General features: G+C 33.3%; 1 protein-coding gene across 3 annotated transcripts; it reads left to right on the forward strand.

Moving 5' to 3' along the window:
- Positions 1 to 6,661: 6,661 nt before the first annotated feature.
- On the forward strand, positions 6,662 to 26,098 carry LOC129803167 (uncharacterized). Of its 3 annotated transcripts, none has more exons than XM_055849536.1 (9): positions 6,662 to 6,901; positions 6,976 to 7,060; positions 7,551 to 7,974; positions 21,180 to 21,501; positions 21,565 to 22,152; positions 22,223 to 22,501; positions 22,564 to 22,929; positions 25,317 to 25,539; positions 25,598 to 26,098. In XM_055849536.1, exons 3-9 carry the CDS (start codon positions 7,558 to 7,560, stop codon positions 25,920 to 25,922), a joined length of 2,520 nt encoding a protein of 839 aa, XP_055705511.1. In that variant the 5' UTR covers positions 6,662 to 6,901; positions 6,976 to 7,060; positions 7,551 to 7,557; the 3' UTR covers positions 25,923 to 26,098. The 3 variants fall into 3 exon arrangements, with proteins under 3 accessions (XP_055705511.1, XP_055705510.1, XP_055705512.1); XM_055849535.1 differs by having other exon boundaries at positions 6,678 to 6,901; positions 6,976 to 7,051; XM_055849537.1 differs by having other exon boundaries at positions 6,693 to 7,060.
- The last annotated feature ends 937 nt before the right edge of the window (positions 26,099 to 27,035 follow it).

Below are 27,035 nucleotides of genomic sequence, written 5' to 3' on the forward strand. Positions count from 1 at the left end.
TGAAAAATGTCTACAGATTTGCAAATTGCAACGAAAACTAAATGATCAAGGATTTAGAATTAGGACATTGGCATTCATTGGATGGGATTTGAAATTAAATTCCTGGGTGTTTCTGTTTAAGAATTTTCCATTTTTCTGTGTGTGGTTAAAAAGAAAATTTACATCCCTAGGAGTCCTGGAAAACTATGGGTCATATATGACCCAATCGTCCATAAAGGTAAAAAAGCACAAAATTTTTCAGACGACTAGTTTAGTCGTTTGCTCTGTTATTTTTAAAGGATAAATAACTTGAATATATTTGTAATAATAAAAAGAAATTTAGAGTACGAGTAAAAATTAAAACGATCAAAACTTAATTTTAAACAATCTCATTCAATATTTGGTCTCAAAGAATCTTAAAGACTGGTACACAAAAACAATAATTTTTATGAAAAAATGTATTATTGTTTGCTTCATTTTTAATTTTTATGCCCAACGCAGAATAACTTTCATTTAGTAAACATGTTTTTGACATTTCAATGAGAGCGAGTGAGATCTAGATCTAGTCATCTCGCTCATTCTCATGGGAAATTTTGAAAACACGTTTACAAACAAAAGTTATTGTGCGCTGGTCATTATGATATTCATCGAAACAAATTTCGCATACTGGTAAGTTAACACAGAGATAAATGCCGTATGCCTCACAAATACAATTGGTATTATAAACCTTTTTTCTGATAGCACCATGTGCACCTCAGTTTTCTTCGAAACATGTTTGATGGTAATGGGTAGGTGCTATGTTGTTTGTCTCTCGGAATTTCAGTCGTACAGTTGCACATTGCTGTGGATCCGGGAGTTTTTCCGGAGTTGATGCGTTCTCGATGAAGACTTCAAAGTCCATTTCATCCACGTCTTGTTCCAAATATATTATGTCGCTTTCGTTCAGGACAAGATTGCTGGCATCATTGCTATCTTCCGGGCATAATATGTGGATGATTTCGGGTTCATTGATCATGAATTTTTTTCTCCATTTTTGAAGTCATCTACAAGAGTAAAAAGTTATGAATTTACAACATATACGCAGAAGTATCTTATAAATTATCAAAATATTATACCTTCTTTAGTCAGTATTGCACTGGGAAATCTTAGCTAATTGATATATCACACAATATCACGCGAATAATTAACTATTTTGCGCACACATAAACAAAAACATGTAACATTCTAACCTCAAATCTTGGAAAATCCACTAGTAGCAGATTCGGTGTTTTTTTACCTTTCTGGACGATTGGGTCATATATGACCCATGAAAATTATGAAGCTTTCCTGAAAATACCAATAAACTATAATTTTTTACTTTGTTGAGAAATATTATGTATAGTTATTATAGTTTCTAGTCATAAGAGGTTTTTGCTTAAAAAAAATTAGAAATATTAAAATTCAAGTACCAACGTGAAAATTCGTTTTTTTTTTGAGCTCAAATATTTTGTATATTAGCAAATAGCTGGAGATTTGCAAAAAATATCCTAGATTCCTACATCTTTCTACTTCGTGTAGAAAGGAATAATTTTAGGTAGTCAGGAAAAATTATTTCCTCTATGGGTCACAGGTGACCCAATCGTCCTTAAAGGAGTAATTCCACAATTTTTTCGTTGAGCAAAATTGCATTACCAAAGCACAGTTTTCTTTAGAAATATGCGAAAATGTCGTACGTCGTACCTATATCAACATAGCCCCACAGCTCGAAGTAGCCCTATCTCCCCCTATGCACTCTAATGGAAATTCTCCGCTTCATATGAATTTTAATTGTTTTTCTTTTTTGTTTGGAAAGAAAATAAACAATTAATCACTGATAGAATAGTGATCTTTTCTAAGAAGTGCAATATTTTTTTTAACAAATTATAATTCAAAACCTTTTTAATATTGTTTTTTTTTTAAAGAGATTTATATGCAATTCTGGGCATTTAGCTCTTTGAATATTAGAGGAAAGGGTAGCTTTCGACAGTCCTTTGCAGAGATATTAAGTGAGAACCAATGCTGAAGAAAATATTCAAAAAGGTTCTTCTGTGTTCCATTGTGTGATATCATATTTTATGTATTTTTTGGGCACGCTTTTCAGGATCCTCTCCCGTCTTTTTTTTATACTGTTTTTTGCTTCATTATCCAACCATCCATTAATGTGGAAGAGAAATCTTCTGTGGAACCAATTTTCTACTCTTGTTCCTTTTTCCATCTCTCTCAGAAAATTCCTTTTCTTCTACCTATTTATGTGGGTGACTCAAAAGACTGCAATATTTTCCCGTTGTTTTATTATTTAACTCTTTTGGTTGACAAAAGAATGGCATTTGTCTGAAGAATTTACTATTGTTTTTAACGTTATATGAAAAATAATAAAAAAAAAACAGTGCAATTTAATTTTAGAATTGGAATGAAAATTTCCAAAAGATAAATGCAAGAAAAAAGATCGAAAATGAAATACAAAAAAAGTTCATTAATAAAAAAGATATTTAATATTGATGTGAGTTAAAAATGTGGTATCACGTAGAGGAAAAAACAAGTATTCTAAGACAAAAAAAAAATGTGTAAAAAACAACTTAAGAAGAATTTAAAACTGATTAAAGTGTTGTAAATTATTTTGTACAGTTAATATATTTGAACGTGTAGAGAAAATGGTAAGAGAACAAGATAATTCTAACTCACATTGTAACTTCCACTAAAGAAAATGATGAATGATGTCATGGAAAAGGCGTGAATTTGAAATTAGAAAAGAATTTCTCAAAATAAAAAAATGCAACACAAACAAGGAACTTAAATGGATTTAATAAACGTTTGAACTCTCATAGTAAATATAATAAATTGAAACTAATACAGAGTAATATATCTTGTACCTCATGTAAAAATACAAATTATTGACATAAACAAAAGTAAATAAAAGTTTATGGTGAAAGAACAGAAGAACCTCTATAAAAATCTTTCTAATTATATATTAGAGATATAAAAAAAAAACATTATAGCATATGTAAGTTAAAAAAAAGTGGTAAATCAATCTGATTATATGTATTTAACCAAAAAAAAAGAATTAGGTGAAAAAGATTTCTCAATATCTATATTGCAAAAAAGAAAAGTATTTTAATGTGGTAACAATGAATGGAATTGTAGGGAGAAATATATTAAAAAAAAATACCAAATAGAATGTCATTAGTTATGAAGACCATTTAAAGGCAATACTTTTAGATAATAATATTTTTTAAAGAGAGCTGATGACATCACTAAGATTTGATTCTCGTTAAAATGGTGAATGGGTATAAATGCATTTTAGAAAATATCTCTATCATGTTTTTATGTAAGTATGAAACAAACAACCAAAAAAAAAACATCTAATAGAGTATGAAATCAGAAATTGATGATGAGATTGTGGAAAAAAAATAAGTAAGTGAAGAATGAAGAGTAACATAAATACATACGAGAAAAAAAGAAAAAAATAAATGTTTGAATTGGACAAAATTGTGTTGAAATTATTTAAAACAAAACTCTAAACTTGATAGTCCCCTTTGGTAATTTCATTTTTTTTCCTTTTTTTTAGGAAAATTTTCTAATAATTTTTCAGATCGTGTTTGAAAATTGAATTTCAGTTTTAACCCTTCAAGGACGATTGGAACACCGGTGTCACATAAAGAAAATACTTTGTCCTGACTACCTAAAGTTATTTTTTTCTTATGTTTGAACGTAATTACAAAGTAAAAGGTTGAATAAATCTAGGATATTTTTTGCAAGTATCCAGATATTTGCTATGTAGTAAATATTTAAATTTAAAAATGACAAATTTTTAAATTCTCATATTGAAAAATGATTTTAATTATTTTTTATACTTCCAATTTTTTTAAGCAAAACCGTTTTGGTAAAAGAAACTACAGTACTCATACATAATATTTTTCATTAGTTTGAAAATTATTATTCATTGGTATAGTCAGCAAAAATTACTTAAACTTTCAAGCTATTTTGTCCCTATCGCTCGTAGAGGTAAAAAATGCATCGAATCAGACTCTGTTGGATTTTCCAAAATCAGATATAAGACGTTTCATTGATTTTGTTTATCGGTTAATTTTTTATTTTTGATTTTCGGTCCGTGAAAAGTGTCTCCTCGTTAAAGAGTTAATGCTGATTTTTAATTTGTTTTATTATACTGAAATTTCGGTCCTTGATTATTTGTTTTTATTCATCTTGATGGAGAAGCAGGTCCCAATCAAGAATATTGACTCAACACTCTACGCATACCCTTATTGAATAAAACTTTGATTTTTTTCAAGCTATAGCCAATGAGGGAACACAATACTTTTGAAATATTGATTATACTCAGAAAAAAATCGCTCTTGTAAAAATATTTTAAAAACTTGTTATCCTGCATAAAAAAGCAACAAGATGTTTGGTTACCCCTGTCTCCAGACGCCATAAGAATTCTTGTAGGGATCTCAGTGGCGCAATAGGCAAAACTCCGGGAGCATGGAAGAAGCGTTCACACCATGGAAAGGCGCTCCTGGGCAGTCTACAATGAACTTAGGAGATTCTTCCACCACGCGAATTAACATTGTAAAAGTTATTACCTTGTAATAGAATATCTCGATACGATTAATAATAATAATAGGGATTCTTGTAAAATCTTGTAAGAATATTGTAGATTTTTTTTTCAGAATGGTCTTTTTAGAGTCACAATTTATCAATCTCTACAGAAAGCGTACAGCTGCAGAATTCCTACATAGGGTGGCGACATTACTTGTGGCCTCTGTCTTTACTTATAGCCTCCTCGCAAAAACTTTACAATGTCACAAAATGATTTTGAAAAACCTTAAAATTGAAAATATTTTATGTGTTTTAACAGTATATTGCATGTTTTTTGGTTTTCGGAATCGTTTTCTGACAAAAAATCTTGTGGATAATTATTAAGTTTAGAAAAACACCCAAATCTAGGATAATTTTTGCAAGCCTTACTTGAAATACTTTTTAAAAATGTTTAGGCTATTTAACATTAAACTTACCTAACGTTTTTGGTCGTAGGATTCTCAACAAATTTTTCTTGGAGGAGAAAAGAAAATTAAAATTTAAACACAGAGAAATATATTAGGGGAAACCGGGGCAGAATTAGCCACGGATAGAATTAGACAGTGACATATTATAGTTTGCGTTAAAAGGAATATTGAAGAAACCATTATTTATTCGAAGAAAATATTTTCCTTCCTATTCAATGAAATATTTATCAGCCTGATACAAACATTTTTTCTACGAATTATACGTAATGAAAAATTTCATTTGGTGGTTAATCTAACCCGGTCTCCCCTACTTGCATATTTTAAGAAATTCTTTAGGTTTGATTGTGATATTGTACCATTTAAATATGTGGTAATTTTAAAAAGTTTTTGAACCGGTCAATCTGACTGCGTCTTGGTAAGTTTAGTGTTAAACCTTTACAGCAGAATCGTGCAAGAACCGTTGAAGCCGAATAAACGTCAAATAAAACATGTACGTCAATGGTCAAAACGCTACCAGAGCAAACTTATTTTGACGTTTATTCGGTTTCAACGGTTCTTGCATACCTCTGCTTTACAGAGTCTATCATATAATTCAAAAAGATTATCAAGTGCTTCCAGTTTATATCTTTTATTAAATCTTTGAAACCAAGTACATACCTGTATTTATTTTCACTTTGAATGTTTGCCGATGAGTAATTTCAATTATAGGGAAGCGGTGTGAGTTAGGGGTACAGGGCAGCTCAGAAAACGTTGATACTTCCCAAAACTTTCGGCTCAGACTTTAAACCTCCCTCAGTGGTCAAATGCAGGATGTTATTGCATTATCGATTTAGGGGTTCGTGGACGATTGGATTTCGGTGATCTACAGTCCAAATTATTGTTATTACTACAATATTTTTAGCTATGAAGTGTTCTTGCTTTCTTTACATTTCGTTATGAGACTTTGAAAAATCATCAAAATTTTCAAAGTCAGGCACTGAGTTTATTGACATGGATGAAAATGTTCTCTTTGACTACCTTCAAAGGATATCGCTGAAAATGAAAGAAATATCGTAGAACCGTTTTCTAAAAAAATGTGGCAATCTGCTTCAAGCACATTTGTAATTTTTGTCCTTCAATTCATAAAGATTTTACATTATTTTCACATGTAAATTCGATAATTCTTCCTCAGTTTGATCTTTAAAATACTAACAAAAAATATAAGGTTTTGTTGGGGCACGCGGGGGAGAGGGTCTGCAAAGACCTGACTTCAATATCTCTTGCCGTTTGACTTCTAACAAGAACATTAATTTACTCGCGTCGTTCTTTTTGAGTAAGAGCAATGAAAAATAAATTTAAAAAATCACTCAAAATTTGCAATCAAGTTAGCTTATTTCAGTATTATTTAATGTTTGAAAATCATATTTTTCTCATTAACTATATTTTATGTTTTCTTCTTTTCTTTTCGTTTTATTCCTGAAAACTGAATGATTCAGAAACTCCTGCTTGTTTATTGTGAATGTAATTTGTTCATTTTTCCATGTAAAATGAATGATTGTCTATGACAAATTCCTGCCCTGTTTTTTTTTTTTTAACTTCTACTTCTAGTGCCGCTGACACAGGTGAGTGTATCGGTGGCTCAAACTGATAAGATTCCGCACTCGAGGTCTTATCATTCGGGTGGGCCCTTATCGCAAGGTGTGGCCTCAACGATGCGAATGGGAAAATTCTCTGCTCACTAACCTGTTCGATATTGTTGCGTGAATTCTTTTGGTGGTGTAACAAGTGATTCAGGTGGACATTGTGATTTTGCAGAAGATATTTCTTCAATCGGGTCATTGGTGCGACAAAAGTCACCGTTATGCTCTAAAAGATCATCTGGTGGAAGGACTGAAAGAAAGAGCATCCATAGAGAAATTGTATTTTTGCAATAAGTGCCTCTTAAAAACTTTTTGTGTCTTACAGTTGTGTTTTCTCTGTTTCCCATTTTCAGTGTAACCGTATTTGTGAGTGATAAAAAAAAGTAAAAAAAAAACTAGACATAAAAGAATTAAATCTGAGAACTCAAGGTAAAAAAGGTGATTTTCTTTCAATTGAAACATCTTGAGATTTTACACTTTTTTTCTGGCTCACATGTTGACATATTTAAAAGTTAAATTAATTATGCTCGCACTTACATCTAAATCGTTAGTCTTTTAATTTTTTTTTATTAAATCTCTACAATGCTTGACGGAGAAGTTCCGTAATTTGCTACGTGTTTGAAGTTTTATTTAAATCGAGATTTTTAGAAAAAACCTTTTTTTTTTAAAAAAAAATTGGGTTAAATGTAAAACGACGCCCAAGAATTTCTCAACTATGATTAAATAGATCAATTTGTTATCTCAGTACTCATTTCGTAAGCCAGAGGTGCGAGATAACGAGTCTCTAATCAATTTTGTGCGCTAAAATATTGACTTACGCGAGCAAATGGTTGAGGTACTTCTTTCTTTCTCGCATTTCCCACCCTGAAAATATTATTTCCGCTGACTGAAAATGCCTTTGTCAATTAATCACAGCTCGATTTTTCAGTGTCACAATGGTCGGGAGACTTCTGTTAGTAAGTCTCGCTGCGATTTTCTGCATCTGTGGCGTTCAGAGTCAGGAAAATGCCCAGACACGCATCTCAGCCGCACTTCAGGAATGCTACAGAGATAACTTATTGTTTCATCGGGAAAATCGTCTGCCACACACACCTGAGATGCTGATAGAATTGATCCGAAAAGTTGAGGATTCTCCAGACTGGCGACAGGACATGCGACAGCTTGCCATGAGTATTGTACACAGATTTCGGCAGGATGGCATAGAAAGAGCAGCTGGAGTGGACGTCAGCGATACTGTCCTTCCCTTCAGTCCCATGGGATTCCAATTCACCAAACACAGAATCCTCCTGTCGCGTTTGGTACCTGGAAATGCCCTTACATTCCCAAATGAAACACTAACAGCCACAGAAAGGGTAAGTTCTTAAGTTGAATTTCATAAACCTTTTAAGACTAACAAGAGTATAAATTTACATAATACGTAAATTTTTTGTATTTTCCAAAAACCTAAAAAAAAATTGTTCAATTTTTGAACTACCTGTCCATTCCGAAGTCTTCCTTCCAAGGCTTGAACCAACATTTTTTGGGATTGAATATTTAGAAAGCAGTATATAGGAAAAAGAGATGGGAAGCATCCCAGCTTTGCGGAGTGTTCGAACTAACGAGAAAGAGCTGTCCGTGTATTATCTTGTCGTATGCTTTTCGGGTACATACCGCTGTATACTACCAATTAAATTGATTGATGAATTAAAAAAATCATTCCAAAATAAGGAATTATTTAAGAAAAGTATGTTTTAAAATATTTAGCATAAATAACACGCATACGAACAAGCAAACGAAAATCCAAGAGGTAAACCATTTACAGGTATATTACCGATCCACTACCGATTAAGTCTGATGCAGTCGGGTTGGAAATTTCAAGATATTGGAAAAAATCCAAATTTAAGCAAATCGTTTGTAAAATAGACTCTCAAAGTGATTAAAATTTCATCTTCAAAAATTCGATATCGAAATGGTTTTCGATTATTGGTGTTCAATGACGAAATATTGCCATTGACTACCTCTATAACATAATCGCAAAATGAAAGAAATTTTTGGTGAGAAAGTTAGGGTGGAAGGAAAAAGAAAAAAAACTATCCTAGATAATGTTGAATTATGGGGGTGTCTTCGAAGATCGGAAGTCGATATCTCTTACCGTTTGGCCTCTAGCCGTGTCACAAGTTGAAAAAAATGGATTACATAACTTACTCTCCCTTTGAGTTCGAGTAGTAAAATTGAGGAAACATTGAAAAATTTGAAAAATTTAGTCTCTACGAAACTTGGGATCGTACGAAGCATGAGACCTTTCCGCTAGATTAGTAAAAATGTTCAATAAATATTGAATTTCAAATCTTACGAAATGCAAATTGGAAAAGGGTAAATTAAGAAGCTATGAACAATCTGGGGTGCAATTCTAAAGTGGATCTTACTAGTAGCTCTAGTCCTCCTACTATTAGCTATACATCTTTAAGAGATATCAATATTTTTAAAATTTCAGTCAGTAGGGGAGACCGGAGTAGAATTAGCCACCAAATGAGATTTTTAATTGCGTATAATTTGTACAACAAATGCTTTTTTGAGGCTGATAAATATTTCAATGAATAGGAAGGGAAGTATATATTTAGAATAAAGAGTGGTTTTCTCAATATTCCTTCGAAGGCAAACTATAAGATACCACTATCTAATACTATACGTGGCAAATTCTGCCCCGGTTTCCCCTACATTAAATACGATTCTAATGAAGATATTAACTCAGAAGAAGAGTGATTGACGCATTGAACTTACTAAAGTATTTCTATTTCTCTTAAAAATGTATAGTTGTGAGACTAGAGTTACTAGTCATGACTAGAAGAACTTCAGAATTTCACCCTTAGATATCTCAGATGATTTAAAATGATTTATAATTCTTTTTTACACTGTTTACTGATGAAAATTGAATATTTTAATGACCATAAACGTTTTTGTTTTAAGGAAATCTAACATAGGGGAATGTTGGCATGGTTCGCACAGATTGAATCTTCAAATAAAGCAAAATTTCTCTTTATTTTCAAAAAGCTAGTTCGTCATAGCAATTAGATACATAATTATTAAGCTCATGAGACGAGATGAGAAATGGTAAGTCAGCTCTTTGAAAACAAAGAGAAAATTCGCATCGTTTGAAGGTTCACTATGTGCGAATCATGCCCACATTCCCCTAGATAATTAATCTATACCAATACTTGTCACGTGAATCAACTAAAGCTAACTGAAAACTAAAATTTTCTAAAATAGAACTGTACCTAATTATTTTCTAATATATCTTAAAAGGAAGTTTCACATATTTAAGAATAGAAAAATTTCGCTGTAAAGTTTGAATTCATTAAAAACCCTTCAGAAATATATCAACAAATCCTTATAGTACAAATCATCTAGGGGAACGCTTCTAGGCTTCGGACACATTCTGACTTCGACCACTCCATATTTTTTCCATACTTTAATGAATCTGATATATTCTTTCCAGGAATGTGTAACATTATTGCATTAGGTCAGATTTATTAAAAGAATATGGAAAAAAATATTAAGTATTTGAAGACAGAGTGTGTTCCTAGCCTTATGTTCAATAATTTCAAATTTCTTTTTAATTCCATGCTTCAATATTGGAAAAACCTCTACGCAAAATGTTCGAAATGCAATATAAAATTGCTCATACCTATTTCTACAAATTCTATGCCTCACAGTCCTTCGACTTATCTATCGTCATATTTCATGTGAATTTTGATAAAAACTGCGCCACTTCTGATAAGGCCTTTCAAAAAAAAAGAGGGAAAACTTTCGTCAATAATGGCCACTATCTTGAGTATCGTAGCAGTCGCAATGATAATGGTATTTGCTTCGGAAAGCCAATGAGTTTTATATGAAATCATTGGCAAAAGTTTTCATCAAATTCGCTATGAACTCTTTTAGAGAACATTGCATATAGTGAAGAAATACTGAAATGGTCAAATAAACTTATCATTTATTATACTTCTTATTAACATTCAAGCTTTTCACAATTCAAAGCTTTTAATAGCATTTTTTGAATTCATCTTTGATACACTGGTAACTGCTGATACCTAACCAAATTGTAATTTCTCTATTCATGCCATCTCCAGAAATAAGAAAAAGAGAAGTAGGGGAGACCAGGGTAGAATTAGCCACGCATGGTATTAGACAGTGGGATGTTATAGCTTGTCATAGAAGGAATACTGAAGAAACCACTATTTATTCCAAAATTACACTTCCCTTCCTATTTATTGAAGTATTTGTTAGCACAATGCAAACATTTTAATAAAAATTATACGCAAAGAAAAATTTCATTTACTGACTACTTCTGCCCCGGTCTCCCCTATTTCTTCTTCAGTCAGTGAGTTTCTCAATAACTCTGCTGTATCCTTCAATGGCTTTAATGTATTGATCCGCAAATACGAATTCATTGTGATCATGGTAACGCATTGGTGTGTTATTCATGGGCATGAATCCTATTGTTTTAATTCCTACAGATCGCAAAAATCTTGCGTCCGAGACACCAAATATAATCTGTCGATCTAGTGTAAATCCCAAATCTTCCATGGCTTCCTGGAAGGCAGTGTAGTAGGGATCAGAGCTATCGAGAATTGTAGGTGGTATTACATCATCCTTTCTATCAAAAATTAGATCAATTGATCCGCCAGACTCTTCAATCATGGTATTCATCCGCTGGATGAATTCATCTGGATCATCATTCGGAGACATGCGAATGTCGAACGTGGCCGTGAGAGATTCAGGAATAACATTGGTTTGAATCCCTCCAGAAACTTTTGTTAAATTTATGGAAGTCACATTCCCTTGAGGTATTCCAGCATTTACCTTTTCAATCTGGCCTTGCCGATATTCCATCATTTTTGCAATGATTGCACTTAATCTATCCCCAGCTGTATTCTCCACCAATAGAGCTCCATGTCCTGGCTGACCTTTGGCCACCATTCTAATGTGCCATAATGTTTTTTCAGCATAGAACCAAAAATAATCTTCCTTAAAGGATACAATTCCTTCGTCTACTGCAAACCCTACATTTAAATCCTTAAATTCTTGGGTTTGAACAAATGCCTTCATCCCGTGAACACTTCCAATTTCTTCATCTGGTACATAGGTCACATGTACAGTGTTCTTGGGTTCATATCCCTCGTCCCAAAGATGTCTGATAGCACCTAGATAGGCCATACCTTGACTCTTCATGTCCTCAGCTCCACGAGCAAAAATTCTCCCCTCTTCGTCTATTGTAGCTCCAAAAGGGGGATACTCCCAACTTTCTGGATATACAGGAACAACATCCATGTGTGAGCTTAAAAGAATAGACGGAAAATCTGGTTCAGTTCCTTTCCAAGTTATTTGCACAACTGGTTTGTCCTCTCGACTGGGATAGTGAACTACACAGGGGAGACCAAGAGATTCTGCCTGTCTCTTTAGAAACTCCACACAAGGTCCTGAAAAATATTAGGAACTAAATTTTTAACAAGTCTTTAGATAAGCTGATGAATGAAGGCTGAGTTTAGCTTAGGGTTCGAGTTAAAGAAGATTTTTGTTCTGAGAATAGTTAATTCAACCACTCAGAATAAGAAACGAATAACTCGCAGTTGGCAAATTTTACATGAGAGCGATTTGAAACTGAGATTTTATATGCAGAGTATAGGATTTTTGAGATTTAAAATATAAATAACTTTGAAAATAATTAAATTTCGAATATAATATTCACAGAGAAGGTAGAGGCTATAAAGAAGTATCCAAAAAGCGAATAAAACGATTTTTGTAAGAAATCGAGTTATTCGACTTATATTCTGACAAGCCGAATTATTATTATTAATCGTGACGGAATACTTGTTGCAATGTATAATCATGTTATGTTGCTGCTGTTGTATCCCGTGTTGGAAGAATCCGCTAAGTCGAATTATAAAACCACACAATCAAGTTTTGGGCGCTTTATAAGATTCTATGAAAGGGTTTTTGTAAACCTCAGATTCATTAAACCTGGATTTGTGGTTTATAGGTATTTCATTGTGATTTCTTTAATCTATAGGTTCTTAGTCCTTTAATTTTTGTAATTTAAGATTTAACTGAATTAGTTTATTGGTTATTTCAATGTTATTTAGAAAATTATAAACGTCCTGAAAAGACTACACAAAAGTGAAATAAACTGAAAAATAAGCATGCAAAATTTTGATTGGGTTACTCGCGTTACTCGTTTTATATTGTGAAACCAAATAGGCTTCTCTGGTTCAGCAAGGAAGGTGTCTCGGATTCGGATAATGGTGTGGTGTACGAGATAAACCAAATTTCCACTGGTTTTTGTGTTTAATTTTCTTCTTATTCTTCTTAATTGTTTAAAAATCTAATTTAAAATCAATCTTGATAATCCTGGCGGATTTCGTAAGGGAGGGGAGCTCGCTTGAAGACCCAAAGAAGATTTTTCTTTAAATGAAAATACAGAAAACTCACCAAAAATTCAGTCGAAATTGTTCTTTAGAGTCTTAGAGGCTTTTCTGCCAAGTTCCTTTCAAAATTTTGAATTTATTTCTTTCGATTTTAATTTGATTAACACTAAACCTACCGACCGTTTTTCGTCGACTTTTCTAGCGCTTTCGATCAAATAACAGACCGCTACACTGAGAAAAAACGGGGGTGCGATTAACTTTTTTTCCTCATAAATTTAACACTTTTCAGGTGTAAAAATATATCAACATTTTTTAATGTTGATTTTACACCTTTTTAAGGGTGAAATTAACATGAAAAAGGGTAACTTTAACCCCTAATACACCTAAAAAGCATAATATTTACACCGGTTTCGAATCAATACTGCAGGGTAAAATAAAAAATTCCGGAATGTTATTTTAACTTTTTCGGAATTCTCTCAAGTGATTAAATATTTAATTACATACACTGAGAGAAATACGAAAAAGTTAAAATAACATTCTGGAAATGTTTCTTGGAAAAGAGGAAAAAATTAAAATCGAAAAACTGAAAAATATATTACATGCATAGTTTTTTAAGAAATTCATGAGTTTTAATAGCGACATTGTACCCTTTAAATATGTGTTAATTTTAAAAAGTTTTTAAATCGGTTAATTAGATCGGTCTTGGGTAGGTTTAGTGTTAAGCCAGATGTGGAAAGCTTGAGAAATTTCCTTAAAGTTCTTCAAAGATGGCGTTCTAGCTTTCTTTAAGAAAAGCTGATCAAAAGCTTTTCTGAAGTTTTCGAAACTCTTTCCAAAATTTCATATAAATTTTTTTTTATTAGGGCTTCGGATGACTCAAATTTCGAACATATTCAATTTTTCAATGTTTTTAATGAATTTCATCCATTATACTATTATATTTTTATAGCCTGTCCAATATTTTAAATTTCCTGAAAAGAGGCATTGGCCAAATCCATTAAAAACATAGAAAAAAAATTGAAAACGTTTTGAAAAGCTTATGATTGAACAATGAAAATTCTAAGCTAGTCAAAGCTCTTTCTTGGGTTAATATGCGGCCCTTAACTCTTTCGCGTCTTTAGGGTCATATATGACCCGGGGAAAAAAGTTTCTTTTTGGCTATTTACATTAATTGAAATCTAACTGGAGTCTTGAGAAAATGAGCCAAGAATCTTACATCCTTCTATTATGATGTCGTGCACGAACAGATAGATTTCAATTAATGTAAATACCCAAAAAAAACTTTTTTCCCCGAGTCATGACATTACCCTAAAGACGCGAAAGAGTTAAAAATGAACTAAATCTTAGTTCTTATTTTTTTCAGTGTTAGGGGGCACTGGGTACATTTATAGCCAACTATAGAACTAGACAGTGGGGTATTATAGTTTTTCTTAAGAAACGAAATTGAGCAAATTAGTATTTATTTAGATTAATATTTATCAGTTTCCTTTAAACAAGTTTCTGGCAAAATAGGCAAAGCTAAATTTCATTTTCTGGCTCACCTGCCCCGATCTCCCCAATGCTTTTTTCTTAAATTCATTGAATATATGCAGAAAGAAAGCTGCCTGTCTGACCGTCCTTCGCAAAGTCCTTGTTTTGAGTAATATAGTTTTGTGATAAAACGCAACCTTTGATTAAAAATCTAGTCTTTGTGTCTATTTAATTTTTGTTTGTGTTCATAATTCTTATTTTATTAGTAATAAATGCCTCCACTTCTAATACTCTTTTTTAAATAAATTTTAATTGTTTTTATTTTACCTTTTAAATTTTTAGTAATTTTTATTGGGACTTCATTTTTTGCCTTCAAAGATCGTTTTATGAACTTTATATGTTCTACAAAGTAATAGTGCAACTTATTATCTTTCCAACGAATGTCCCGCAAGAAAAAATTGTGCACTAGAACGGGAGATATAGGCCATTATAGGACAAAAAACACGATAATGAGAAACTTACAAAATTATTGTATAATAGTAAAACTAATCCAGATCCTTAATCAAGGATCTCAACCCTATTAAATATACTATATCAGATCTCTATGTTCTAAGAGAATAGCGTGTGTTATCCACTATATATTCTATTTTTCCTGGTCCAACATTTCTCCGTTGCATAACCATTTCTGGAGGGGCATGATAACTTCACTGAGAGAAATCCGAAAAAGTTAAAATAACATTCAGGAAATGTTAATTTTACCCTGCATTATTGATCCGAAATCGGTGTAAATATTATACTTTTTATGTGTATTAAGGGTTAAAGTCACCCTTTTTCATGTTAATTTTACACTTAAAAAGGTGTAAAATTAACATTAAAAAATGTTGATATATTTTTACACCTAAAAAGTGTTAAAGTTAATCGCACCCCTTTTTTTCTCAGTGTTCTTTTCAATAGTATCGACTGTCGATTCTGCAGAAATTAAATTGATAGCTCCACATTTTGTAGCTAATATAAAATAAATAATTAATTGGTAACACTTACATTGTTTTAAGAATAGTACAAAGAAATGGTCAAATAATGTTTAAAAATCCGTCCTTCACTAAATCTATGAGATACAGATTTATCGATACTATCGATTTCATAGTATCGAAAAGTTATCATTCCACCCCTTGTATTCCATTAATAACACTACTACTATTTAAACCTATTAAACTATCACTAAACTCAGAGTAAGTAATACGGGTTTAGACTGCAGGTTAATGTTTTTTTTTTTCAAAATCTAATAGATCTAATTAATAACCAATAATAATCCAGAGTCTCTTGAAAAATCTTGCCCGATAACAAAATAGAAAAATTAATACATATGGCTAAACCTTAAGTTTGAAGCTCGTATAAGAATCATCCCCTACCAACAAAATAGCAAAATTTAATTTTACCTGGAAAGTATGTAGGGTAAGTGTGCCAAATTCCGGCCAGCTTGCAATTTCGACTACCTTTTTTGTTCCTCGAATTTCCATGAACTTTTAGATTTTACGTACTCTAGAGATTATGCAATGCAAAAGAATAACAAAAAATGTAGCTTCGACAAATGAGATGACGTGAAAAAGATATTGGAAGAATTCCTGAAGGGCCAGGAACTATGACAATGAAGGTGGCCGAAATAGGCCACCAAAGCTATGTCTACATTTTTATTCATTTTAAAATGTATTAATAATAATGATTTTAGAGTAAGTAAAGATGGTAAACTCTTTACAAGGTTCCAAGCAACACTCTTTCAGAAGAAAGAATAAAAAAAATCAATTTGAATTTAAAATATTACATTTCAAACTTAAGACTTTGACGCTTGCATGCAACTATGCCGAAATTTGGCACACTTACCCTAAATCAGTTCGATGTTTAAATTCAGTAAATTCTTACCATAATCTGGGTCAGGATGAACAGTGGGAATCCTTAAGTACTCCTGAAGAAGTTGAATTTCTTGGTTAGTTTCCCACCATTTGGGTTCAACTTGTGGGGTTTCGCTAAAAGATTGAATGTGATCACGATGACGATGACGATGACGATGGTGTCTATGGGGTGCACAAGATGCCAGATTTGCAATGCACAGGAACAATAGAGCAAAAATGATTTTATTCATCCTAGATTTCACTCGATGGTACTCCATCAAAAAGTTCTTTCGCACTTTCTCGCGTCTAGAAGAGTTATGTGGCATTTGTTCTCGTACACAGACAACTGTCTCTCCCAGATTTGGTGGTGATGGCTTTCAAAGAAAAACCCCCGGAACACTTTCTTATGTGCGATTGTTTGGTCCAAGGTGCAGCAACAATGGGAATTGTGTACACTGTCGATAGCATCGTGATATCTTAACTCTGAAATTCAAACAAGAGATCTCTTGTTTGCCATATGAACTTTCTCCAAAATGCACTTTCTGGATGTGTTAAACAGTAAATTATACACGTGTCCAACAGCAAAAGCATTGTCCATTGAGCATAATAAGCAAACTCGCAAATATTTATTGAGATAAATAGATTTGTTTGATTCAGCGTGTTAAATTAATATCGCATGGGGCATGCCGTTTTACCGCATTATTAATTGATAGAAATTTCTCAAGATGCTGTTTCACCCGTATTTGTGGCATCACAAATTGGGTAATCAGCTGCTGGGGAGATTGGTAAGAAATCAATGGGTTCGTGCCGAGCCCGAAAAATGTTTGTGGCACAAATTAACGAGAGTAGCCCAGAGAAATCTCATGTGAGCAACTTTTAATGCCATTGTTAAGATTCTTTGCATTACAAATCAATCTATCACTCTGAAATTTTCGACATGGCTTCATCTCAATTGCGCTACCGCAATTGTGTATGGAACAATTTGGGGCTGAAGAAGTGAATTTAGAGGAATTCGAGTGGTATGCTATTATTCTTTCATTTAATCAAGTGAAATGTGTAATAAGAAATTTTACCCTAATTTCATTGAATGAATGGAAGGAATCATATGAACTTGTTTAAAGGTGGAAGTTCTTATGATTCCAAAAAAAAGTACCTCAAGATTGATGTATAGTACTTCAAAAAACTATACTGAAAAGTTCTTTAATCAGTACTTCATTAAAGAATTTCAAAAGCTTCAAACCTTTAATTCACGATGAGTCATAAGGGAATAAATAGCTTATCTTATATCGCTTATCATTATTTTTTTCTTTTCTTTACACAAATGCAATGAATGCAATATACTATATTTGACAAAGTTAGATAGACTAAACCATGGAAAAGATACAATTTAATCAACCCTCTGGCAAGTTGGCCTTTTTATATGGAGCTATTTGAAGCCATTTCCTAAATTGATCTCGGACTCAGCTCACAATGGTCCGAGGAAAAAATTTATTTAAACAAAAATTTAGTATACTTATCCCTCCATACGGAAAGGTATCTTATAATATAGAAAAACTTCTCACTTTTTAAATATTTAGCATAACGGTAGCCAGTGCAAAAAAAATCTCATATAAATTTAAATCGAAGTATGAGAAAGTGACTTCAAATTTCAGGCAACTTGCCAGGGTATTAAATTTAATATTTCAACTTTCAACAAATGGTTTGACAAATATCTTAGTAAAAAGAGTTTAATTGTTTTTATTTTCCTTATTAAAAAGTCTTTTAGTTACCATTCTCGAATGAACCATTGAAAGCAAACACTAAAAAATATTTTTTTCTTTCAAAAAGATCTATAAAATAATTTATAAAACAAACTGGGCTTGGTAACACATACGGAATTTAACTTAAATATTTAGTTTTCCAATAAAGCTGATATGCAAAATACAGGGAGGATGGAATAGTTTCACGAATGCAAGCCATACAAGGCTTTATGATTCTATTCCAATTATTATTAATCATATCGACACACTTTATTTGATATTACTATCTAATCATTAAAATGTGACCCATGTTAGAAGAATCTGCTGAACGTAGATCACCCAGGTACGGCTTTCCCCGCTTTCCCGTAGTGAATACTTCTTCCATGCTCTCGAAGTTTTTGAGTGGAAGCGGTGTATTTTAATACGTCTTCATCATTACCAGCCCGGACACGAACTGCTAACTATTATGAGAGTCGAGTCAGAAATCTCACCGTCCAAAATCCAAACGCTCTTACCTATTGCGCTATTGAGATCCCCTCTATACCAATGAGAAAAGAAAAGGGAAAATATTTTTCCTGGATAGGGATTCTCTAACTATTGTGAATGATTCGCCAGCAAAGTGATAGATTCACTATGTTGGCAAAAACAGTATAATATAATAATTTATTTTAACCGAAAAGAATGCTAGAATGGCTCTAAAACTACGCTAAAAAGCAAAATAGGGGAAAGTTGGCATGGTTCGCACAGAGTGAACCTTCAAACAGTACGAATTTTCTCTTTGTTTGCAAAGAGCTGGTTTATCATTCCTCATCTCGACTCATAAGGTTATTAATTATCTGGTTAAGATATAACAAACTAACTCTTTGCAATCAAAGAGAAAATTCGCATCGTTTAAAGGTTCACTATGTGCGAACCATACCCACATTCCCCTATTTTTTTGTTTTGTTTTTAACCAAGTTTCATAAATTGATCAATTCAAAATACAAGTGAAGCGACAACTTCATTTACAGAATTCCCACACTGAACATTTTTTTTCTGTTGGTTCCTGTCAGGACTACACTCAGTCCCGGGATTATGCACATTTTCGGGACCGAAAAAAAACCGCGCGAAATGACTTTATGCATCGAGAAAATTTGCATACCTGCAGGCGATTTCTTTTGAATAAATCCCCCGTAGAACGAATTTCGCGAGGAGGAAATTTAGTTCATACAAAAAGATTCAACGGTTTAATAGAAATGCATTAACAGACAGTACTTTTTGGCCAGAGTTCTTCAATAAATAATTAGAATATTTAAAAAAATACCTAAATAATAGAAATTAAAGTTTAATTCTGAAAAATAATCATAGTGTCTTCAAATTTCCCGCGTCACACAATAGTATACATTCAGATGTATTTCAAAAATGATTTCACAAATTGACTCCCAATGGTAGGCAAACTTGCATAATTGTATGTGCATTATTCCATCAGGTGCATAATCCCGAAGTGCATAATGCCGGAACTGAGTGTATATGGTGGTTTCAGAACACAACGGGAACTGAAGAGACAGTCCTCGCTATTCAAGAAACGTCGTTAATGCAGAAGCACTTAGGAACAGTCACGTTCACGTACTAAAAACAATGTTCAAGAGAAAGACTTCCCCTTTTTCATTTTTCATTGGAATAGTACCATTATTCTTCTTTGACTATATTAAGGAGGACTAAAAGAACTTTTGTTATTTCGTAAGTATTATTATTAAATTTATTCATACAGTTGAATAAAAACTAGCATTTCGAAAAATAATTCTTTTATAATTTGTACTCTTAAGGACCTTTTTCTCTAACAGACTATCGTTGTTCAGCCTCGTGAGCTATTCGCTGAGACTATATACACAGGGAGTTCCGGCTTAAAAGAAAGCGTATTGAATTGCCTACTATTGAGAACTGAAAATAGGCTGCAAAATTGACATCGAAAACTATTTGCATACATAACGGCGTTTCTGTAACTTATTCCAAAAACCTCTCCTGTGGGTATGCAATTTTCTGTGTCACTGGAGTGAATTAGCGGGTTTTTTCGGACCCGAGAAATTCTTTGAAAGCGAAACTCCCTGTAAAATACAGAAAATGGCATTAACAAAAAGGCCCATCATCGATATTATGTATTTAAAAGGTTCTAGATGATCGTAATATCAACAGAGCGACACAAAAATGTACCACATCCTGAAAGTTAATTAGTTTGGTTCTCCAACGCTAGTTCAAAAGCCTGTTCATCTTCAGCAAAAGCTATAATATACCATCTATAATTTAGTTGTCTTGTTTTCTATTCTGAATTATTGATAACTTAATTTAGAAAAAAAATCTCAAAATGATGATTAAAAAGCTTAAGTGTAATACAATTAAATGGCATGAGAAATTGTTATTCAATCAGAAACGGTGCAAGACCGACTCAGACTTGTCAGGTATTCCAAGACCTTTCCAACGAACCAAAATCTGATCAAATTGCTCAATAATTACGCTATATACAGTCTTTTTAATCTTTAGTTTTAAAAAGCGTTCATGGGGATGATTCAAAGGTATTTTCGTATTTAGCATATTGATTAATACGTACTCGCTAAGACCTTTGTCGTATCTGCATTTCTTTTGTGTCAGCACTTCACGCAAGAGGCGACGTTTGTATCTTAGCTTGTACCAAATGAAGATACAACACAAAAGCAGATAAGACAATGGTTGATGCAGCCAACAATATGCTAGTCTCCGAAATTTCCACAGACCACAAACTTATTGTCAAGCTAGATCTTACACAAGTACACCTAATCTGTGAATTTTGCCACCTCGACAAAATGATAACGCAAAACATAAAGATGAGAGCAAGGCAAACGGACATAGTTTTTAATGATCTCACGGAAGCTTCATTTAACAGTTTCTCTAAAACAAAAAGTAGAAAACCCGTGATCATTAAACCACTAACACCTAAGTGTATGAATCATTTAAATTTACAAAGTATAATCCAGATCTAAAATAAATTCGTACTATGGCTTTTTATAAGAAAAACTTTTATTGAACATTTAATTTTTTATCTTTATAGTGCGCCCTTCACTTCATGATTTCCACTTCCGTGGACACTGCAGTTCGTGGCGATGAGAATATTCGTTGCAATCAGCTATCACAGTATCGATCCCGTGTACCACGAAATGCCGATGGTGAAGAGACAGAATTTGAAAATGAAGATACTGAACAAGATCCGGAACCATCTGAAGATGAGATTCCGGAAGAAACCCTGGTTGATACTGAGATTGAGGAACAGGTTGAAGTTACAAATGTTAATACAGCCATCAGCCAATGCCCTGTTGAGAATGGAGTGCTCCTGTCCCAATGGGGAGCATTTTCTGCAGGACCAGTACTTACAGGTAGGCCGGAAGTAGTCTACAATACGTAAGACAATTATTCTAAATTGCGAATGTAAATTGCAGGGATTGCTGCTGGACTGTCTCCGCAAACTGTGACAACCAGGGAGCTTCTAGCTCTATCTCGTGTGGTTGGTCGTTCTCAGAGACAACAGCAGAGCTTCCAGGTGGATAATAGATGGGCTGCTACGTTGGCTGGTGATCTTTCGGAAGTGGCTCTTCGTCAAGGTTCAGCAGCTAATCGAAATATTGCTGTGGGTGCTTCAGGTACCTTCAACAGCACCCTGATTCCTCGTTGGTACTTCCTTCGTCAGCGTGAATTCTTTGAGATGACAGATGCTGAAATTCGCGGTGGTATTGATGGTCTGATTATGGGTTTGAATGCAGTGGAATGGCGCAATCGCTTCAATGCTATCAAATTGAGTCAGGTCCTGGACATGTACTACAGCCATAGAGGTGTATTTGAAAGACGATTCAGGGCATGCAATAGGAACACTCTATTTCCGGAAGTAGCACCTGTGGAGCAACTGCGAGCTCAGACAACTGCCTTTAGTACAGTTCTGGACAAGGATATGCAGCTTAGGGTTACCCTGACACCAAATGGTATCCAGGCATTCTCCGATAGTGCTGTTGAGTCCCTCTCATCCTATGTCCGTAAGTTCTTTAAGGTCCTCAAATACCCCGATTCAACGGCTATGAATTGAGATCAACATTTTATTTGTAGCTCAATCTCTCAACGATCCATCTTGTGCTGTTACGGCTATTCGGCCAAATGATGAGAATATCTGGAGAACTTCAGCGGATCTATTTATATTCCTTGACACTTCCTGGCCTTTCTTCGAAATCAACGGAGTCGTAGCTCATCTTCTACATAATCTGGATGTTAATCGCTTCGGAACATCCTACACGATAATGAATGCTGTTGATGGAAGTATTATCGTTAACAAAACCAATAGCCTTAGCGACTTGTATGCCATTTGGAACCTAACAACCCATCAGGCTCGTAAGTTTCTTGGATTATAGATCTTTAACTGAAGAAAATTTGTTAACTATTTTTCCTTGTAGATCCTCAGGGTGTAGAGTTCCCTAGGCTTTTGCCTACTCTTCAGACTCTTATGGCCAATCAACTTGATCATGAACGCGCTGCCTCTAGTGTTGGTGGTCGGTCCAAAATTGTTCTGATTATCCCTAATATGTCCGGAGTTAGTGGAGCTGATTCCGATTTTGCTGATGAAAGATTGAGGGCGATGAGAGAAATTGCACCGGATATGGAACTATTCTTCCTGTCTGGAGGAACTGCAACACGCTGGAACAGATTCGTACGCAATCCTAGGACACATATTCATCAACTGAGGGTTAGTGGTCAAAGTGGTGGCGAGGATAGTACGATCCCAAGTCAATTGAGAGAACTCATCACGACTATTCAAGCAAGTAAGAACAGTGATTTATCTTAAAGTTTCATCCTTAAGATTTGTAATATCGTAACATAGTTCCTGGGAAAAGGACTTCCTGAAATTCTCATATCACAAAGGGGTTACGCAAAATCGAAAATTTGTGTCCATATTCCGTTTATTCCATGGGATTCCAAAGTGATTCTAATGACTCCAAATGTGTGATTCTCTTAATAAATTCAATTCGGTATTCTGTGATTCTCAATTATTCCATTCTGTGATTCTATTTATCCCCGATATCTTCGACTTTATCGAATTTCAGATGTTGCTAAATACGATCAAGATAATTTTTGAACACTAGGAAGAGCTACAATGTCGCTATGGAACAGGTTTAGGAAATATCTAGCTAGAAAGCTTTCCACATCAGGCCTCAAAATAATTAGGGTTAGAATTGAATTTTTATTGAATAATTATTTTTATTTATTGAAACTCTAAAAACTACATTATCGGTTCATTCTTGATCAAAATTTCCCGCTATTTTCTTTAAGGGAAAGCCTAAATTAAAATTAAATTCTTGATTTTAAACATGTAAAAAATATTTTTTTTATCAGAATTTCCACTCGATTTTTTTGTGGAGTGTTTTCGTCTTTGAAAATAAGTTGATATCATAGAAAAAAACGACTTGAAAATTAATTTATTGTGAACTTTTAAAAGAAAACTTCTCTAAATCTTCTTAACCCTCTAACAGTGTTTTCTTTAATATGCAAAAAAGTAGTTAAAAAAATTTGTCTAAAAAATTTTCAACAATGTTTTGTAATTTAAAACTGTTGAAAAATTCTAAAAATTATCACTATTATAGTATGATCATAGTTTTCCACATTATTATAGTATGAAAAAATACACAACTTTATGGTATTTTTTGTCACATGATCAAAAATTAACACTATTATAGTTTGATCATAATTTTTCACACTATTATAGTGTGAAGCATAGTGTATTTCAACCAAAGTTGTTGAATTTTTAAATAAAAGTTGTTGAAATTTCACACAAAAGTTATTGAATTTTTAAACAGAAGTTGTGTAAAAATTGTTGAATTTCTATTTAAGACATATACTTCAGTCGAGATGTTTTTTATTGTGCAAAAGTCACAAAGAACATCAAATATTTATATGCATAATAAGTATATCGTGAAGATTCGAGCATCAGATGTAATTATCTCGCATTAGGGAGGATCCCGAGTACAGGAGAAAACATTACAAATGTCCAAAAAGACAAAAAAAACTAAAATAAACGAAATGAAATGAAAATTCAACAATTTTTGAGTTTACACACAAAAATTCAACAATTTTTATGGTGCTGGCACACCTTTTCAATTTAGTGAAATTCAATCGATTGAAATTTTACATCTCACTCTTTCAAACTGAAATCAGATATAGTTGTCTCTTTCTGCCAAATGAAATTTAAAATTTCAATTTCATTTTGAATTTCAATTTTAAATTTCATTTGGCAGAAAGAGACAACTATATCTGATTTCATTTTGAAAGAGTGAGAGGTAAAATTTCAATAGATTGAATTTCACTCAATTGAAAAGGTGTGCCAGCGCCATTAAATTCAAAAACTCCAAATTCAACAACTTGAAATTCAACAACTTTAAATTAAACAATTTTAAATTAAACATTTTTTTCCAAATTTAACACTATAATAGTGGTGTAAAAGATTACACACTATAATAGTGTAATTTTTTTTTACTGTGAAGCTTTTGTACCTTTTGTTTAAATCCTTTAAAACCTCCAAAATCGCTTAAATCGGCACAGTGATTTTCTCGAAAAAACGGATTGTAAATGGATTCCCTTTTCCTTTTATTGATTTATAATTAAGCTCAAAGTCTAATAATTAAGCTTTTTTTTACAATTTTTTTCAGGATACTTTTGTTCTTTGCGTTCGAAAAAAAAAAACGATTTCTTTTGGGGATAGTTGTCTAATTTTTCTTCCGTCTTGTTGAAATCCTCTTAATCGCATTTTTCTGATTGGGTTTTTTACCTTGTATCCGCCACGGGAGAAATCGTATTTCTTTTCGAATGAGACATATTCTACAATTGTTTTTTTTAGTTCAAAATGTGAAAAAATGTCCAATTATTAATCTTCTTTGGAAAATTAAAAAAAATTCAGAGAAATCTGTAATGTACTATGGCTTATCATTATCTATTGCGGAATATTGATTAAGAATGAATATGTAATTTCATTTGATTCCAGTGATTCTTGAAGGAATATCAATTCAGATTCTATTAGAATCTTACGAGTGATTCCATGGATTCTATAGATTCGAATGAAAAAATGTGTCGATATTCCAAATTTGAGTAACCCCTTGCATATTACATCTTCTATTCTTATTACCCGTTCTACTTATTACTGAATTTGTCTTTGCAGCTCCTCGGCGAATCATCAATCCACGATGTGGCGCTGTTTGGAGTCCTGAAGGACAGGGAGTTGATTCCCAGAATGATTATGTTGAGCCTGAAGGAATAATTTTCTATCGTGTCAGTCCCAATTACTTCTTCCGTCCTGGTGATCAGAGACGTGTTGTGAGGATTCAGGGTCAGGGTTATGCTCCTTTGACTGTCTGTATGTCCAGGACTGAGCCGAATCCAAGGTGAGAATCAATCATAAATAACTTTGGAGTCGAAATTACCCGTATCGTCCTTTTACAGGGCTAATGCTACCAACCAAAATGGCGAAGTGAGATGCATCAGTATTTCCCAGAACAGCTTTGAGGAGAACGTTAGCGATTACTGCTATGACCATTCCTACATCCATCATTGTCCACCTCTATTTATCTCCGTCGAGGGACCATCGCTCAGTGGCGGTGATAATATCCAGATTCGCTGCAGTGATCTCGATTGTCGCTTCCCAGACAATTCCCGATTTGCCATCCAGACGGAGAATCTGGGCTGCTTCAGTGGAAGTGGTGTGAAAATGACTTTCCTCTTTATGATTCTATCGCCTCTGTTTCTGTTTCTCGGGAGATTTCTCTAAATCCTGAACAATTCAGTTCTTTTTCCCGCCTTTTTTTTGTACATTACCCTTCGTCGTCACACTGCATACAAATAAATTTTCCACAATGACCATTTTGTATTACATAAATAATTTGTTTAAGTATATCTCCATAGGATGTGAAATTTTGACCACAAATAAAACCATTTTAGTAAATATTTCTTGTGTTTTTGTGCCGGCATCATCATGAAGATCTTGTAAAAGTAATTTTACCTTGTGGTCCGGAAACTTTGTAAGGGCCTTGACAGCCTTGAAGATTAGCCGAGAGACGGCTTAGCGTAATTATATTAGAAATAATGGTTAAAGTGCATTTCCATCATTTTCCACTAAGCCGTCTCTCGGCTTAAGTCGTAAGTGTGTCTAGGGCATAAGACGTACACGGTAAAAAATTTCGGCACATATTTGTTCCAAAAATTAGCTCATCCACGGACACCATAATTTTTGGCACAATCTTGTTCATTTTACGAGCCTCAAAAAGATACCCAATATTAGTAATGAATTTGTTCCAAAACGTATCTCGTCCACGGACACCGAAAATTTTTGGAATAACCCGGGTAATACAAGGTAAGCTGTTACTAGCGCAATGCTATAATTAAAGGCATTGCAGATGCTCTTAAATAATAACTTAGCCCGAGTTCATAAATTAAGTTCTTAATAAGTAATTATTAAGTACTTAGTTAAGGAATTTTTCGAGCGAAAGTAGTGACATCTGGTGGTAAAAAGTGGAAACTGGAATAGAGAATGTGATGGACACATGTTAACCATTGGTTAGAAAGAGATGAAACAAATTGATTTAGTGATGTAGTGATTAATTTATAAATAGTAAAGTTCAGTGAATTAAGTTAAATATAATATAATATACTTCTTTGCATTTTGAATTGATAAGTGTAACTCAAGGCACTCCCCGTAGTCTCTAGACCTTATAATCCGGAAATGTTTATTTGCCCACAAGTATCCCAAGATCAATAAATTTTTACATGCGATACGGAAACTTAAATTTCCAATAAATGTCCCATTTTAGTTAAATTTTCCCTTCAGCGCGTAATATGGGAGTGTAATACACAAAATTATCAAATTTCGATGAATGCTCTCTCC

The sequence above is a fragment of the Phlebotomus papatasi genome, chromosome 2 (genome assembly GCF_024763615.1).
Source record: "Phlebotomus papatasi isolate M1 chromosome 2, Ppap_2.1, whole genome shotgun sequence".
In the NCBI taxonomy this organism is placed as follows: Eukaryota; Metazoa; Arthropoda; class Insecta; order Diptera; family Psychodidae; genus Phlebotomus; species Phlebotomus papatasi.

Coding starts and splice junctions, on each gene's coding strand:
- LOC129803167 (XM_055849536.1), top strand. CDS start 7,558: ATGGTCGGGAGACTTCTGTTAGTAAGTCTCGCTGCGATTTTCTGCATC. Junction 22,153..22,222: donor GTCCCTCTCATCCTATGTCC/GTAAGTTCTTTA, acceptor TTTTATTTGTAG/CTCAATCTCTCAACGATCCA. Junction 22,502..22,563: donor CCTAACAACCCATCAGGCTC/GTAAGTTTCTTG, acceptor TTTTCCTTGTAG/ATCCTCAGGGTGTAGAGTTC.